Raw genomic sequence first — 15,392 nt, 5'->3', positions numbered from 1 at the left:
TGAAGTCATATTCTATTCATGTGAAAAAATCTTGAACTAACTACAATGTGGTAAATTGTTAGTTGAACACTGTAACATTGTTGACCTTATGTAGAATTTAAAGGCATTGAGCTCAAACTAAAGATGGCTGTCATCGTTCACAAGTATCGGAACACTCATTGATTTTGATCATAAATAATACTGGTAACTTTGCATAACATGTGATTTTAAAAATATTTTCATAAAAAATCTTGTTGATAAGTTAAAGATGGTGTTAATTTAAATGTCTGTTTTAAGGTTTGTCATTGCGTTATGCACGCGATTCGGGTAGTCAAAATCAGTCTACAGAATTTTCCTCCCCTCGGACTTCACCTCAATCACACCCCTGTATTAAAGACAATTATTGACCCTCTCCCCCATAAGAAGCAAAGTGAAAATGGCTTTGTGCAAACAGCATAAAACAAGAATAGCCTGCGAGTTACTTGCAGTCTGTTTAGGTTTTATGCTGTTTGCTGCTCATCAGTATATAAGGCATGGAAATGAAGCCTTTAAAACTTGAATCTAATAAGAAAAGTATTTGATTAGATTTAACTTTCTTTGGGACTACAAATGCATCAAAATAAATTTCGAAGTGGTAAAGGATTAATTGACTTTACTTACAAGTTTCCAGTTTCATTCTCAATTCTTTTGAGCTCAACTCAGAAGACGAGATTAGAATATCCACTCAGCTGAGTGTTGAAAATGTCTGTTAGCCCACAAACAATCTCAAATCTCAGCTTTATGAATATGCAAATATTCTTCCTCAAGTCAGGGTCGAGTCCACTGTGAACCACCAAATTTAAGTAAACATTGAGTAAGATTATTGTTGTAAGTACGTTTGTGATACTATGCCTATGGCCCAATAACATGCACAACTCTAAAAAAAATCCTCAACTCAGAAGATGCCATTTCAGATTCCACTCAGCTGAGTATTGAGAATGTCAGTCAGCACAAAAACAATCTCAAATCTTAGCTATAAGAATATGCGCATATTCCTCTTCAGACTCAGGGTTGATCTAGCTCAAAACTCAAAAAAGCATGAATGAACACCAAATTTAGTATTATGGTCAAACTTGTGTCTAAAATTGAGTAAAAAAGTGGAGTAAGGACATTGACTTGAGTACGTTTGTGTTACTAGGCCAATATTTAACTCAGAGTCAGTACATACTCCCAGTCAGTAATTTCAAGCCTGCCATGCTCATTGGTCACTTTAAGGAGGTAGAGAGTCGACCCGTGACCCCGGAGATCATTGAGCAGGTGGTCGCCGAGCCTGTTCGCCAGGTGCCTCTCACACCAAAGGAAAAGAAGGAGCGCGCCAAGCAGGAGAAAGAACGATTGAAGGTATGTTTGCTATGGTGACATATTAGCGTCCCTTTGGGAAAACGGGCTCAAGGCCTGTGCATAAAGTGTCCTTCCAGATCAGCCTATGCAGTTTGCACAGGCTAATCAGGGACAACACTTTCAGCCTAGACTGGTTTTTCTGTATAAAAGAGACTTCCTTCAAACAAGAAAATCAATAACAGTGGCATCCTTGATTAGCCTGTGCAGACTGCAAAGGTTTATCGGGGATGATACTTTATGCACATGCATTAAGCCTGGTTTTTCAGTGCTCGGCTTATATCATTGTAACTAATGTATGTGTGATCATAAAAATGATGTAACATTAAATATTAATCGGCTAATACTTTTCTTGACTGCATAGCTGAATTTTATTCATTATCTTTGCTTCCAAATAAATCAATTAGTATTGCATTCTTGTACAGGGAATTTCTGGTTTTAGAGATGCAGTGAACACTGAAGCCCAACTTTGATATCGGTATTTATTGCAAATAGTACTGCATTGACCTGTGACATTTATTTTGTTTCATATTAATGTGTTTTATGGAGAAAAAATATGTTTCAGAGATATGCAATACTGCTATTGTTTGTTTGTTTATTGATTTGGCAATACATGGATCAGTTTTCTTTTTGCCTAGTTACTATTACATTTTTTTTTTTCAAAATAATGGATTACCTATATAATTGCAGTTTCTGGGTTGCTCTGGTATGTTCTGTTATTATGGAAGCATGTCCAAGTTGCAGTGTTTCTTGAAGACTGAGTCTCCTGTTACTCTGTAAATGTGTCAGCGTTCCTATGTTCCCTGTAACTGATGCAATACCAAGTCCAAGAAACGTATGCTATGTCACCTGTTACCAAGGTAACCATGATTTGTGTTTCAGCGTGAGAAGGAAGAGGAGAGGAAGAAAAAGAAGGCTGAGGAGATGGAGAGAAAAAGGGTGGAGAAAGAGCGCAAGGCTGCCCTGGCACAGGAGAAAAAGGGGGTCAAGAGCAAATCCAGCTTTAAGGTAGGAGCTGCTCATGATTATTAGGTTCGCTGTTACTGATCTCTCGGGACATATCTTCCAACTTTTGACAATTTTTAAACCTAACTATGAATTCAGCAAGTGCACTTTTTGTTGCTTAAATCACCTTACCGTCATTTTGTTGCTTAAATCACCTTACCGTCACATACTTTTAAATGATTTTTGCACACATATCTTCCACTGACCTTCACTTTAACCTTGTTCTACTTATTTTCCACGGCAACAAGCAGCATACACAAATCAAATTGTCCTAAGTTAAAAATGTTGAATTCTAAAAAAGTTTGCAACCTGGAATTTTTTCCATGTACAGTATTGTATGTGTTGTTATAAGGCATCATATCCTCCGTAAAAATAAATAAATCATGATTTTTCTCTTAAATTTTATCTTAATCCAGGATTTCAAACCCCTACTATGGAATATTTCCCCAAACATAACACTATTTCTCTCCCATCCTTAAAGTATGGACAATAGCCCTGTCAATATATTTTTCTTTTGCTAATTAATAATTTATCATGGTCTGACCGTTATAAATTCTGATGTACTGATTTACTTTTTTGCTTCTTTGACCCATACACTGATAAATGGGTTGCTCACCCTTATGCCTGCACACTTAGCACATCGTTTCTATGCACACTGACCCCGTTGTTACTAACGCCCCAGGGCAAGGATCCTAAGAAGGATGCAGAGCGTGAGGTGAGAGAGAGGCATGACAGCAAGGGCAGCAACGACATGGGCCGTGACTGGGACCAGGCCCGGGAGGGAGATCACCACGACCAGGTGGCCCCTGATAGGACCCCTAAACGCTTCGGCAGCTTCGAGAAACCTAAGGTAGGAGCAGGGGAGACATGGTCGCCTGTGCCTTAGAAGCTTATTATAGGCATTAATAGGTTGTCATATACACAACACTGAAGGAAATTTTGACTTAAGTCTTAATTGAGTGAAATTTTCAAATTTAATATTCATTGTAAAGATTCATTTGTTATAGTTTTCAGCATTCTAGATAAGCTGCGTATCAGCGTAACATATGCATAAGAAATATAAAGATACGCTCAATTTATCATATCCATGCATACATTTAAGCAAGCCAATCTGGACTTATGCAAATGATGTAAATTCTCTGCGTATAGCGTAAACAAAAAATACAAACAGCTGATTGTCTTTTGCAAAAATATGAGACTGGTTATCATAAAAATTAGAGCTAATTTGTGCGCTGGTTTGAAGAAATAGTTCTCCAGTCGGTATGTATGCTCATCTGTTTCATCTAGACGCATCGTAAATTTAGTATTTATTTTTTAACTGACAGTCAAGCACTTATGTGTTTATTTAATTACATGAAGAGGTCAGAATGGCTTCTTCAAAGCAAATTACTTCCCATAGTAAAATTGATTCTTTTTATACGGCAAAAGTTGTATATAGTAAAAAGATTGAACTGCCAATACTGAATGATTTAATTTTTCTGTTTTCAAATAAAAAAGGACACACGTAAACGCTGATAATACAACTGTTGGCAACAAAGTTTTCCGTGGCTCACGGTGGTGGAAGCCTATAAACCAACACTTTAATAAACCTACTACTTTGAAGGAATACACAAAGTTAATGTTTTATTGTGTTTAACATGATAAAAGTAGTGTGTCTGTACTGCAGCTATAATCTTGTTTTACTTATAGCAAATTACCCTTCAAGCAAGGCAGAATTTGACCATTTACCCACATGCTTTGAAAAGTGGGGTATTTACCCCCATGGGTAAACAATTATCTATAACGCTGAGTTTTTGCATTGTACGTTGGTCAGTCTGTAAGTCTGCCAGTCTGTCTGTCAGATAATCCATCTGTCACAAACATTTTAGGGCTACATCTCAGAAACTATGTAAGATTTCAACTTCAAATGGGTGTATAGATAGTGTGTATAGATATCAATATATAGATATCTAGATATGGGTGTATAGATATCAATGAGGAGTTGTGCCATGCACAAGAGCCATAACTATACCCTTTCTTAAAAAGAGTCATTGCCCTTTTTTTTGTAAAAAAAGAGTAAATTTGTAGGGCTATATCTCAGATATGATATAAACTTTCAACAGAAACTTCATGGCTGTATTGATATCATTGAGGAGAAGTGCCATGCACAACAACCAGAATCCTACACTTGTTTATTAAAGAGTATCACCCCTTGTTTTTTGTATGATATAACTTTTCAAGGAAATATATCAGACACTATGCAAGATTTTAACATGAAACTAAATGGATGTATAGATATCAATGATAAAAATTGCAATTAATAATAATACAATAACCCTATGATTTGTTTTATTTAACCTTTATTTAAGTGTATCAATGAATGATTCTATAAGCAGATGTGTACAGTGTTTTGTGTTTCAAGCATTTGGCGGGGATATCAATTCAACAAATTTGCTTGTTCTTGCCAGAGGCTTGACACAAATTTTACACAATTAGAATGATTGCTAGTGATTTTAACATAGTTCAAACATGTACAGTATTTTTAGCTCGACTATTATATATGAAATATATATAGTGACTCGACTATTATATATGAAATATATATAGTGGAGCTATCCTACTCACCCCGGCGTCGGCATTCTCGTTAGCGTTAGCGTGCAAATGTTAAAATTTGCGTACCACCCCAAATATTTTCAATGTCCCTTGACATATTGTTTTCATATTTTGCATACTTCTTTACCAACATGAACCCAACCTATAAACAAGAGCAGACAACTGTATCAAGCATTTTGTAAAAATTATGGCCCTTTTTTTCACTTAGAATATGCATATTATTGATAAATCTATGTTAAAGTTTGCGTACGACCTCAAATATTTTCAATGTCCCTTGACATATTGCTTTCATATTTTGCATACTTCTTTACAAACATGACCCCAACCTATAAACAAGAGCAGACAACGGTATCAAGCATTTTGTAAGAATTATGGCCCTTGTTCACTTAGAATATGCATATTATTGATAAATCTATGTTAAAGTTTGCGTACCACCTCAAATATTTTCAATGTCCCTTGATATATTGCTTTCATATTTTGCAAACTTCTTTACCAACATGACCCCAACCTATAAACAAGAGCAGACAATTGTATCAAGCATTTTGTAAGAATTATGGCCCTTTTTCATATGCATATTATTGATAAATCTATGTAAGTTTGCGTACCACCTCAAATATTTTCAATGTCCCTTGACATATTGCTTTTATATTTTGCATACTTCTTTACCAACATGACCCCAACCTATAAACACGAGCAGACAACAGTATCAAGCATTTTGTAAGAATTATGGCCCTTTTTTCACTTAGAATATGCATATTATTGATAAATCTATGTTAAAGTTTGCGTACCACCTCAAATATTTTCAATGTCCCTTGACAAATTGCTTTCATATTTTGCAAACATCTTTACCAACATGACCCCAATCTATAAACAAGAGCAGACAACTATATCAAGCATTTTGTAAGAATTATGGCCCTTTTCCCATTTACAATATGCATATTACTTTAGTTACATTGCCTTAACTTCTTTATTTATGATCAGATTTTATTAATCCTTTGACAAAACAACATTTACCTGAATACCACAATGGATTCCACCCAAACAATACCCCACGCGCCAACCCAGAATCCCTGCCCCCCCTCCCCCACCCCAAATAAAATATAAAAAAAAAATCCTTTTTTTATTTTTGAAAGATCATCTAATAAATGACCACACTCCACATTATACCCCCCTCTCAACCCCCGCCTCCAACAAAAAATAATTATTTGTTTCCTTTTTAGCTCGACTATTATATATGAAATATATATAGTGGAGCTATCCTACTCACCCCGGCGTCAGCGTTGCAGTTCTTGTATCCGTTCCCATTGGCGTTTGCGCATAAATGTTCAAGTTTGCGTACTACCCCAAATATTTTCAATGTCCCTTGACATATTGCTTTCATATTTTGCATACTTGTTTACCATCATGACCCCAACCTATTAACAAGAGCAGACAAATGTATCAAGCATTTTGACAGAATTATTGCCCCTTTTATACTAAGAATATGCATATTATTGATAAATCTATGTTAAAGTTTGCATTCTACCCCAAATATTTCCAATGTCCTTTGACATATTGCTTTTATATTTTGCATACTTGTTTACCAACATGACCCCCAACCTATAAACAAGAGCAGACCACTGTATCAAGCATTTGACATAAGTATTGCCCCTTTTATACTTAGAATATGCATATTATTGATAAATCTATGTTAAAGTTTGCATACTACCCCAATTATTTCCTATGTCCTTTGACATATTGCTTTTATATTTTGCATACTTGTTTACCAATATGACCCCAACCTATAAACAAGAGCAGACAACTGTATCAAGCATTTTGACAGAATTATGGCCCCTTTTATACTTAGATACTGTGAAACCATTATTATTCGTCCGACATTAATTTTCGCCTTTTTCGTCCTTCGACCGATGGATGAATTCAAGATCCTAACGAACAATCATGTCCCATATTTGAAACAAATAAGAATGAATTACTGTATGCATGAGGCATTTGTATCCAGCGTAATCCACGCATATACACAGGGCTCGAAATTAACACTAGCACACTCGCAAAATGCGAGAAAAAAAGATTGCAAGGTAAGTTATAAGCCACTAGCATTTTTTGCAAATAAAGAAATAGTGAAAAAAAAACGAGTTATATTGCTTAATGTGTTCGACGGCGTGAACGCTAAACCGTAGGTCAATTTTTTTGATCGTCCGAATACCCATATGCGGAAGCGCGCACCTTGTTTGTTGACTGGTATACTTATAATACAGATACACAGATGGTATTGATACAAAGAACATGAAACAGTCGACTATTCACACTCAAGTTAAATCCGGTTTTGACACAAAGGGGTGTTCATTATACAGTGTACTGACAACTGACATTTCCTGTAAAACGCGAATGCAATAAGGCTGTATCGAATGCGTCGAGTTCGTTTAGGTATAATAGTGTTGATTAGCGCTAATTGTTAACAACTTTATTACCCATTGTGTGTATTGTATTTTTTAGTGGTGTTGAGATTATACAGCCTACACGCGGCGAAACCGGATTAAAGACAATACTATTAAACGCAATTAAAATATGACGATGTGTGATCAACACCTGACTGAAATATATTCTGCGCTTTGTTACAAATTAATAAAGAACATTTTGATTTGTGTTTGGTTGTTTGGTTTTAACTGCATCTACTATCTTTGTACATATACATAAAAACCCGTACGATTTTTTCGCAACCGCGTATTACATGTATTACAAACGAATCGGACGTTTTTTTGTTGTTTTTTTTCAAAACCAGAAATGGACGAATTTAAGATCGGACGAAATAGTCATTTTTATGAAAAGGGCGAAATTTTGTGCCGACGAAAATAAATGGTTTCACAGTAATTGAACATTTTGCTTAAATTGCCATAACTTCTTTATTTATGATCAGATTTTATTAATACTTTGACAAAACAACACTTACCTGAATACCACAATGGATTCCACCCAAACAATACCCCACGTCCCAACCCAGAATCCCTGCCCCCCCCCCCCCACCTCCCCCCCCATTTTTTTTTTACCTTTTTTATTTTTGAAAGATCATCTAATAAATGACCACACCCCACATTATATCCCCCTCTCAACCCCCAAAAAAACACTTTTTTTTTCCATTTTTATTTTTGAAAGATCGTCTCATAAATGACCACACCCCACATTATACCCCCTCTCAACCCCCCCCCCCCTCCCAAAAAAATTTTTTTTCCTTTTTTTATTCTTGAAAGATCTTCTAATAAATTATTGAATATGAACAATTTCCCCATCAATGCTTACGTTATACTGTTAAGCACTCGAATAGTCGAGCACGCTGTCCTCTGACAGCTCTTGTTTATTTATTTACTTCATTTTTGAAGGACCGTCCAAACTTCCAACCCAAGCTATTGCTATCAAACTTGAAATAAAATCTATTTGGTTTGTTTTATGTCTTTACAAATGTTCAATAGATTGTATTAAATAAACCTGAACTATTACCTTGACCTAATGGAATGATTTGAACAATTACCCCATGATGGCTTACGTTATACTGTCAAGCACTCGAATAGTCGAGCGCGCTCTTACAGGTCTTGTTTTGTTTTGTACTATTCAATAATCTGTTAGCAAAGTTCTGTACCTTTGGTATTGTGCTATATATTGTAACTTATGCATGTGTCTGTTGTTGATGTATTGTGTTCCTATTGTGTGGATCTACACTGCTTTTAACTAGAAAATTCAGTAATTATTTAGATAAATGGCTTTTATTTTCAGAAAAGTACATCCAAGGTAACTGCATACTGTTCAACTAATGCTTTGAAGCAACTGCATGCATCATCATTAATAAAGGAAACCGTAAAACAAGAGCTAATACTTTGAATGTTTGTCAGTAAGGACTTGGTTTGGAAAACTCATACTGGGAAGAAAAATTGGTTTTTAGTTAGAAAATTTTGGATGGTAAAATTCTTGCATTTTATATTTTGAAATATGCAAGATTTGATTAATTTTCTGGTATTTGTTTTATTTTGCCATTGCGTAACATGGTGGATATGTTCCATTAGAATATACAAGTACTAAATGAAACTTAGTGACCTAATAATTATTAACCCCATTCATTATTGATTTTTAGCTCGACTGTTGTCGGATAAAACCCGAGGTATTGTCATAGCCAGCTCTTTGTCCGGCGTCTGCCGTCTGCTAAAACCTTAACATAGGCTCTAAAATCAAAGTGCTTCCACATACAACTTTGAAATTTCATATGTAGATGCACCTTGATGTGTTCTACACGCCACACCCATTTTTGGGTCACAAGGTCAATGGTCAAGGTCACTTCTGACAACCTTTTATTTATTAGCTCGGCTGGTTTCGGAGAAAACCCGAGGTATTTGTCATAGCCAGCTTGTCATCAGCCTTCCACCGTAGGTGTCGTGCTAAAACCTTAACATTGGCTCTAAAATCAAAGTGCTTCCACCTACAACTTTGAAACTTCATATGTAGATTCACCTTGATGAGTTCTACACGCCACACCCATTTTTGGGTCACTAGGTCAATAGTCAAGGTCACTGTGACCTCTAATATAAAACTTTAACATAGGCTCTAAAATCAAAGTTCTTCCCCCTACAACTTTGAAACTTCATATGTAGATGCACCTTGATGAGTTCTACATGCCACACCCATTTTTGGGTCACTAGGTCAAAGGTCAAGGTCACTGTGACCTATAAATATTTTTATTTTTTTAATCTGACAAGCTTTCGCAGCAGAGCATGGCACCCGTTATGCGTTGCTCTTGTTCAAAACTGCAACCACAGCCGAGGGCTGGCACCCGCTATGCGGTGCTCTTGTTTTGTTTTACAGTGATTTTGTTTTTATGCCCCCCACCACAATAGTAGGGGACATATTGTTTTTGCCCTGTCTGTTGGTTGGTTTGTTTGTTTGTTTGCCCCAACTTTACCATTTTGCAATAACGTTTGCAATATTGAATATAGCAATTTCATATTTGGCATGAATGTGTATCTCATAGAGGTGCACATTTTGAGTGGTGAAAGGTCAAGGTCATCCTTCAAGGTCAAAGGTCAAAAAAACAAATCCAAGGGAAGTAATAAGCTTTAAAGGGAGATAATTTTCTGAACCTGCCAAATGATAAACAAATAAAATAAATCAAAGCGGCGCAGTAGGGGACATAGTGTTTCTGACAAACACATTTCTTGTTTGTAAATACTTATACTGGTAATATATACAAGCCAGAACATGATTTGATATATATTTATGGAAGCTTTTATGTAACAGGACATAGTTACTTTATTGTGTTATACTGTGTCTATTAAAAAAAAAGATATTATCATGAAAATACTTAAAATAAAAATGTGAAAAATTGTGGAACTAAAATCATTCAATGCTCGTGGTGCGTTTGGTAAAAGCGTGAAAATTAATGCATGTTTGTCTCTCCGACAACTAATTATTATTTATGATGCTAAATCCCATCAGTATTTCCACTTGTTATGAGCGACACTGACAAGTTATTCTGAAGTTTTTGAGCATATGTCACAAGAGAAGGGGCTTGTTTTATAATCAGTATATAAGATGTTGCATAGTCTTAAATACATAAATCAAGCAAACCAAGATGTATGGGATGCTAGATAGCCTTCAATCACTCAAAATATGTAAAGATTTGATATCTTTATGAACTGTGCTTTTGCAAATATGGGCTTAATGCATATGCATACAGTGTCGTCCCAGATTAGCCTGTGCGGTAAGCAATTGTATTTTTTGTTTAAAAGAAGTCTTTATGACCAAAAATACAGTTCAGGCTGAAAGAATTGTCCCTGATTAGCTTGTGCAGATTGCACAGGCTAATGTGGGACAAGACTTTATGCACATGTATTAAGCTCACAGTTTTCCTAGAGCAAAACTCAATAAAGCTCCTTTGGCGAATCTGAGAAATTATTGTGTGTGATCTTAGCCTTTAGTGGTGGTTTTTTTTACATTTTCCTTGAGAGTTTTATGGATACTTCCCAATAAACAAATTGGGATTTTTTAAACCAGTCCAAAGGCTTCTATCATTCTGAGTGACGCAGATGAAAATTAAATCAGTTTGATGGACATGAAAATAGCTTGGAATTGTAAGCATGCCTGCATGCCCCCATGTATGTATCCTTCTGTTTAAAAGGAAGCGCATTCAGATGACGATGATCAACCCCCGACCCCGCCGGCCCCACTTCCTGTTGGCCGAAGGGGCTCCGATTCAGGCTCGGATTCGGGCTCTGACCGGGAGCCACCACGCCACAAAAAGGTTGCTGTGCGTGACAGACACTAGTTTGGTTAACAGTTTTATAAAGCTAGCTTTAGTGTTTGATGGATTGTTCTGAGATATTGACCAGGCACTCTTGAAATCTAATTATTGGCTTCTTATTAGCATAATTTCAGTATTACCTTTTGGATTTGCTCTATTTTGATCTATCCTCTGCTTTGATCGTGCTGATATTGAAGTTGCTTACAATGGTGATGTTGTTTAAAAGAATTTTTCGTAACCTGTAGTACATAAAAGGTAATTTCTGATGCTTATTTAATTTATTTGTGTAGTAATTCTATAACACATTAGAAAACAAATATTCTCAAATATTCTCAAATATATCAAAGGTCGGTGTCCGGTCATTATTTGTTGCAGATACTGTAAAACAATTTACATTTATTGACTTTAAATTTTGTGGACGTTGATTTGTCGGTTCTTTAATTTGTGCATTTATAATTTAAGAATAATAAAAAAAACTTTGTTATTGCTTTTAAAACACTCTCTATAAGAGATTTGACCATGCTAAATACCATTATTGGTATTGGTGGTTATTTATATGTGTCTTGTTCTGAGAAAACTGGGCTAAATTCATGTGCATAAAGTGTCGTCCCCGATTAGCCTGTGCAGTCCGCACAGGCTAATCAGGGACGACACTTTCCGCCTAAACTTGATTTTGGTAAGGAGGGACTTCCTTGAAACTAAAAATACCATTAAAGCGGAAAGTGTCTTCCCTGATTAGCCTGTGTGGACTGCACAGGCTAATCTGGGACGACACTTTACGCACAAGAATTAAGCCCAGTTTTCTCAGAACAAGACACATTGTTTTTTTTGTATGGTCTGTTAAAGCTCAACATGTTATTCTTACAGCAAATTTCCAAAAAATTTGAATTCTTAAAAAAAACTCAACAAAATCCACACAAAATATTGCCAGAAATTGTTTAATTGTTTTACAGTTGTTACATGCCTAACAGCACTATTGAGGTTAATGGAAGTTCTTGGGATGGAGAATTCCTGCTGAATGCGCTAAAACTGCTTTAAAAACTGTTAATATTTAAAAGTAAACATATATGTTTTACCATGACATTCTCTTTGCCAACTTATAAAACTAACAACTATTTTTATTAAATGGAAATCTGGTCATTAAACTAACTTTTAAGTAATTTAGATTTCATTGTACAGTAGCCCGAGGTTCGTAACTTTATATTCTGATATATTACCACCCTTTATAACATTAGTGTTTTTCTTTTTACATATGCTTCATTTATGACTACTGTATGCAATTATTAAGCTGAACATACCCTGTATTCACCTAGCTATTGTTAGCAATAATTCTGAAAATATTAAGTACTCATCAAATTGTTCTGTAAATATATTTAGGCGTAAGACCACTTATTGCAACACTGTTAATGTATAATTGTATTTGTTAATAACATCAGCAACATTTGAATTCAGAATTCTCGCAAATGCATACGTGTCTTTTCCTAAGACTGAATTTATTTCATAAGTACAAACTAACAAGCATTTAAGCAAATATAAGTTATTTCACCCACCTTTCATCCTGGCACATGTTTTTATTCAACTGGTCAAGGTAGCACAATATTTATAACATAGTCATATGCTTGTTTTAAACTCTCTACTTGCACATTCAGAGATACAGAAACACTTTCAGTGACTTCAATTAGAAAATTGTGAAACTGATCAGGAATTGCTTTAATGCAAGCAGTGATATTCACAAAACATCTTTATTGAGTTCTTCAATATTTTCACATTGAAAGTTAATAATTAAGTTTATTGTCTTTATATACTCAGTTCGCACATTTATAGCGCTATAATATATATAAGCTAAATAACATTTTATCAGTGATCTCATTTTCTGGTAAAATGTTATTATTAAGATTTGCACTAATGTTGTGTCAAGTAATACATTAATGTTGTATCAAGTAATATATTTATGTTGTATCAAATAATACAGTTATGTTGTATCAAGTAATACATTTATCTTGTATAATGTAATACATTTATGTTGTATCAACTTTAAGTATTACATTTATGTTGTATCAAGTAATACATTTATGTTGTATCAAGTAATACATTTATGTTGTATCAATACATTTAAGATTATCTTTAGGTGCTATTTGCATACTAGCCCAGGACCTAGACAAGATGTATCTTATGATGCCATATGAATACATGCCTGATCTGATGATTCCCTTCCATTCCAGGGTCATCGAGACCAGGATGAGGAGGAGGAGGTGTCGTTTTAGTCACATGACCTTCAGCCCCCTGGGGACGGCAGCCTTACCCCCCGGGTGAGGACTACAAGACCCTACATTCCTGAGACGGCAGCATGCATAAAGCATCACCCTGAAATGCTTCGCTTGGTGGCCACTGACAGCAATGTATTTAAGGAGACTTTACCTTTTCATATGCATTCATATTTGTAAACATGTGAAAATGTGGTTTGAATTGTTCATGCTGTATATCACGCTTGTATTTGTGGTTGCTCTTAAAGATCTGTTCAGCTATTCCTAAGCTTTTGTCATATTATTGTTCAGGTGTTCAAAGTTATTTTTTTATGGTGAAATATTTTATCGCAGAGGTCTTCATTTACAACAGAGTTCAATTTATACAATTGGTGTAAAAATATGTCCTGCGATTGTGTATGCCTTTATTAATCTGCTGGAAACATACATATGTTTAAGTGCGAGTCTAATTTCCCACAAGCCTGAATGTTTGCTACATTTTCATTGTGTTTTTCGCTCTGTAGCAATCACTAATGTGGGCATCAATCACTAATGTGGGCGTCAATCACTAATGTGAGCGTTAATGTTGGTCTTATAGTTTGGAAGGACCGATTTTTTTCTTCCAAGTTTGAAAGGTGCCTCATATATCTGCCTGAACTGCTGATCATAGAATAATCAGATGTATTTATATGCTTATTTTGGAACAAATGTTCTTTGTACATGATCATGACATTGTATATAAATCAGCATCTGTGTGTTACCGGTAAATTACATACTTTTTAAAGTGTTAAATGTTTTTATCAAGCTGTAAATCATGTTATTTTCATGCCACTTTTTTAGCAATACTTTATTTTTAAAGTGACTATGCTTAATATGATCAATAATACACTTTCACCTGTTTGTTCAGTAATGAGACAAGCATGCACTATATTGCACTGATGTTATGGTGAATTTTCCGTGCTGGCATTTCAGGGGACCAAACAAGTTCAAGCTTATGCATGGATTTTTTTATGCTGTAGATAATGCAAATAGTTTTATTGATTATCCATGATTATTGCATAGTTTTGTCTGGGCTGTGCTTTTAATAAATTGTTTTCAATTTTAATACTAGCCATTGTTAATGGTGGAAACTAATATAGATTTCTTGTATATAACACATTGTATATCTTGCATGTGCTGTGTTTATAATGGTATTTTGAGTTGAATAACTGAACTAATTTTCTATCACTATACCTTGCTGTCTGTGCTGATGGTAGACTAGAATGTAATATATTTTACAGCTTTTTAGGTTGGTCCAACTTTAAAAAAACATCTTTTATACAAGTATCTGGGATTTTCACTTGTAAATTACCATATTGTATGATAGTATTTATGTTATAGAAAGCATGAGATGAGAAATAATTGTAAAGTTAACAAAAGTATATGATAGTTCTCCATCAAATCAGACCAAGAAATTGAATAATTATATCTTTTACAATGAAGTTATTTATATGTACAAGTAAATTGTCAATTAATGTTCTATGATTTAAATGTGAAGTCTTTATTCATTCTATGGGAAATTTCAGAGTGAAAGAAGTTCATTTTTCATTTTTTTTTCAATTCATTATGTTTACAGTTAATTTGCAAACATTCCACATTTTTATATATCCACATGTGTACACAACATATTTTACTATATATATTGTATACTCATTATTTTTATTTACCATGTATAAATGAGTTTGTAAAATACAAAATTATTGAAGAATATAACTAGATTAGATTTGTTTTACAATGGTGATTCTTTGTATTAAAACTCAAACTCATTCAATAAATTTTTTACTCATACATGTTAGTTGTTATACATCCCTTAAATGGAATTGTTTTTTTAAACAAATAATACAAGGTTCATATTGAACTGTTTTAGCAGAGATTAT

At 34.7% G+C, this 15,392-nt stretch overlaps 2 protein-coding genes across 10 annotated transcripts in view; both read left to right on the top strand.

The window, feature by feature from the left end:
• LOC127880264 (protein 4.1-like) overlaps positions 1–15,303 on the top strand; it is a 60,947-nt gene extending 45,644 nt beyond the window's left edge. For 3 of the 8 annotated variants that reach the window (XM_052427589.1, XM_052427588.1, XM_052427587.1), the window contains exons 12-17: positions 1,234–1,359; positions 2,239–2,364; positions 3,044–3,211; positions 8,719–8,733; positions 11,111–11,239; positions 13,456–15,303. In XM_052427589.1, coding sequence (XP_052283549.1) covers positions 1,234–1,359; positions 2,239–2,364; positions 3,044–3,211; positions 8,719–8,733; positions 11,111–11,239; positions 13,456–13,497 — 606 coding nt within the window. In that variant the 3' untranslated portion in view covers positions 13,498–15,303. The remainder of the gene's footprint in view (positions 1–1,233; positions 1,360–2,238; positions 2,365–3,043; positions 3,212–8,718; positions 8,734–11,110; positions 11,240–13,455) is intronic. The other 5 variants (XM_052427591.1, XM_052427593.1, XM_052427592.1 and 2 more) reach the window with 5 other exon arrangements.
• Positions 1–15,392, top strand: part of LOC127880260 (uncharacterized) — a 132,188-nt gene that overhangs the window by 14,769 nt on the left and 102,027 nt on the right. The gene's annotated exons all lie outside the window — the stretch shown is intronic.

Source organism: Dreissena polymorpha, chromosome 4 (genome assembly GCF_020536995.1).
Source record: "Dreissena polymorpha isolate Duluth1 chromosome 4, UMN_Dpol_1.0, whole genome shotgun sequence".
Taxonomy (NCBI): domain Eukaryota; kingdom Metazoa; phylum Mollusca; class Bivalvia; order Myida; family Dreissenidae; genus Dreissena; species Dreissena polymorpha.
This window is presented reverse-complemented; position numbering and strand designations above follow the sequence as displayed.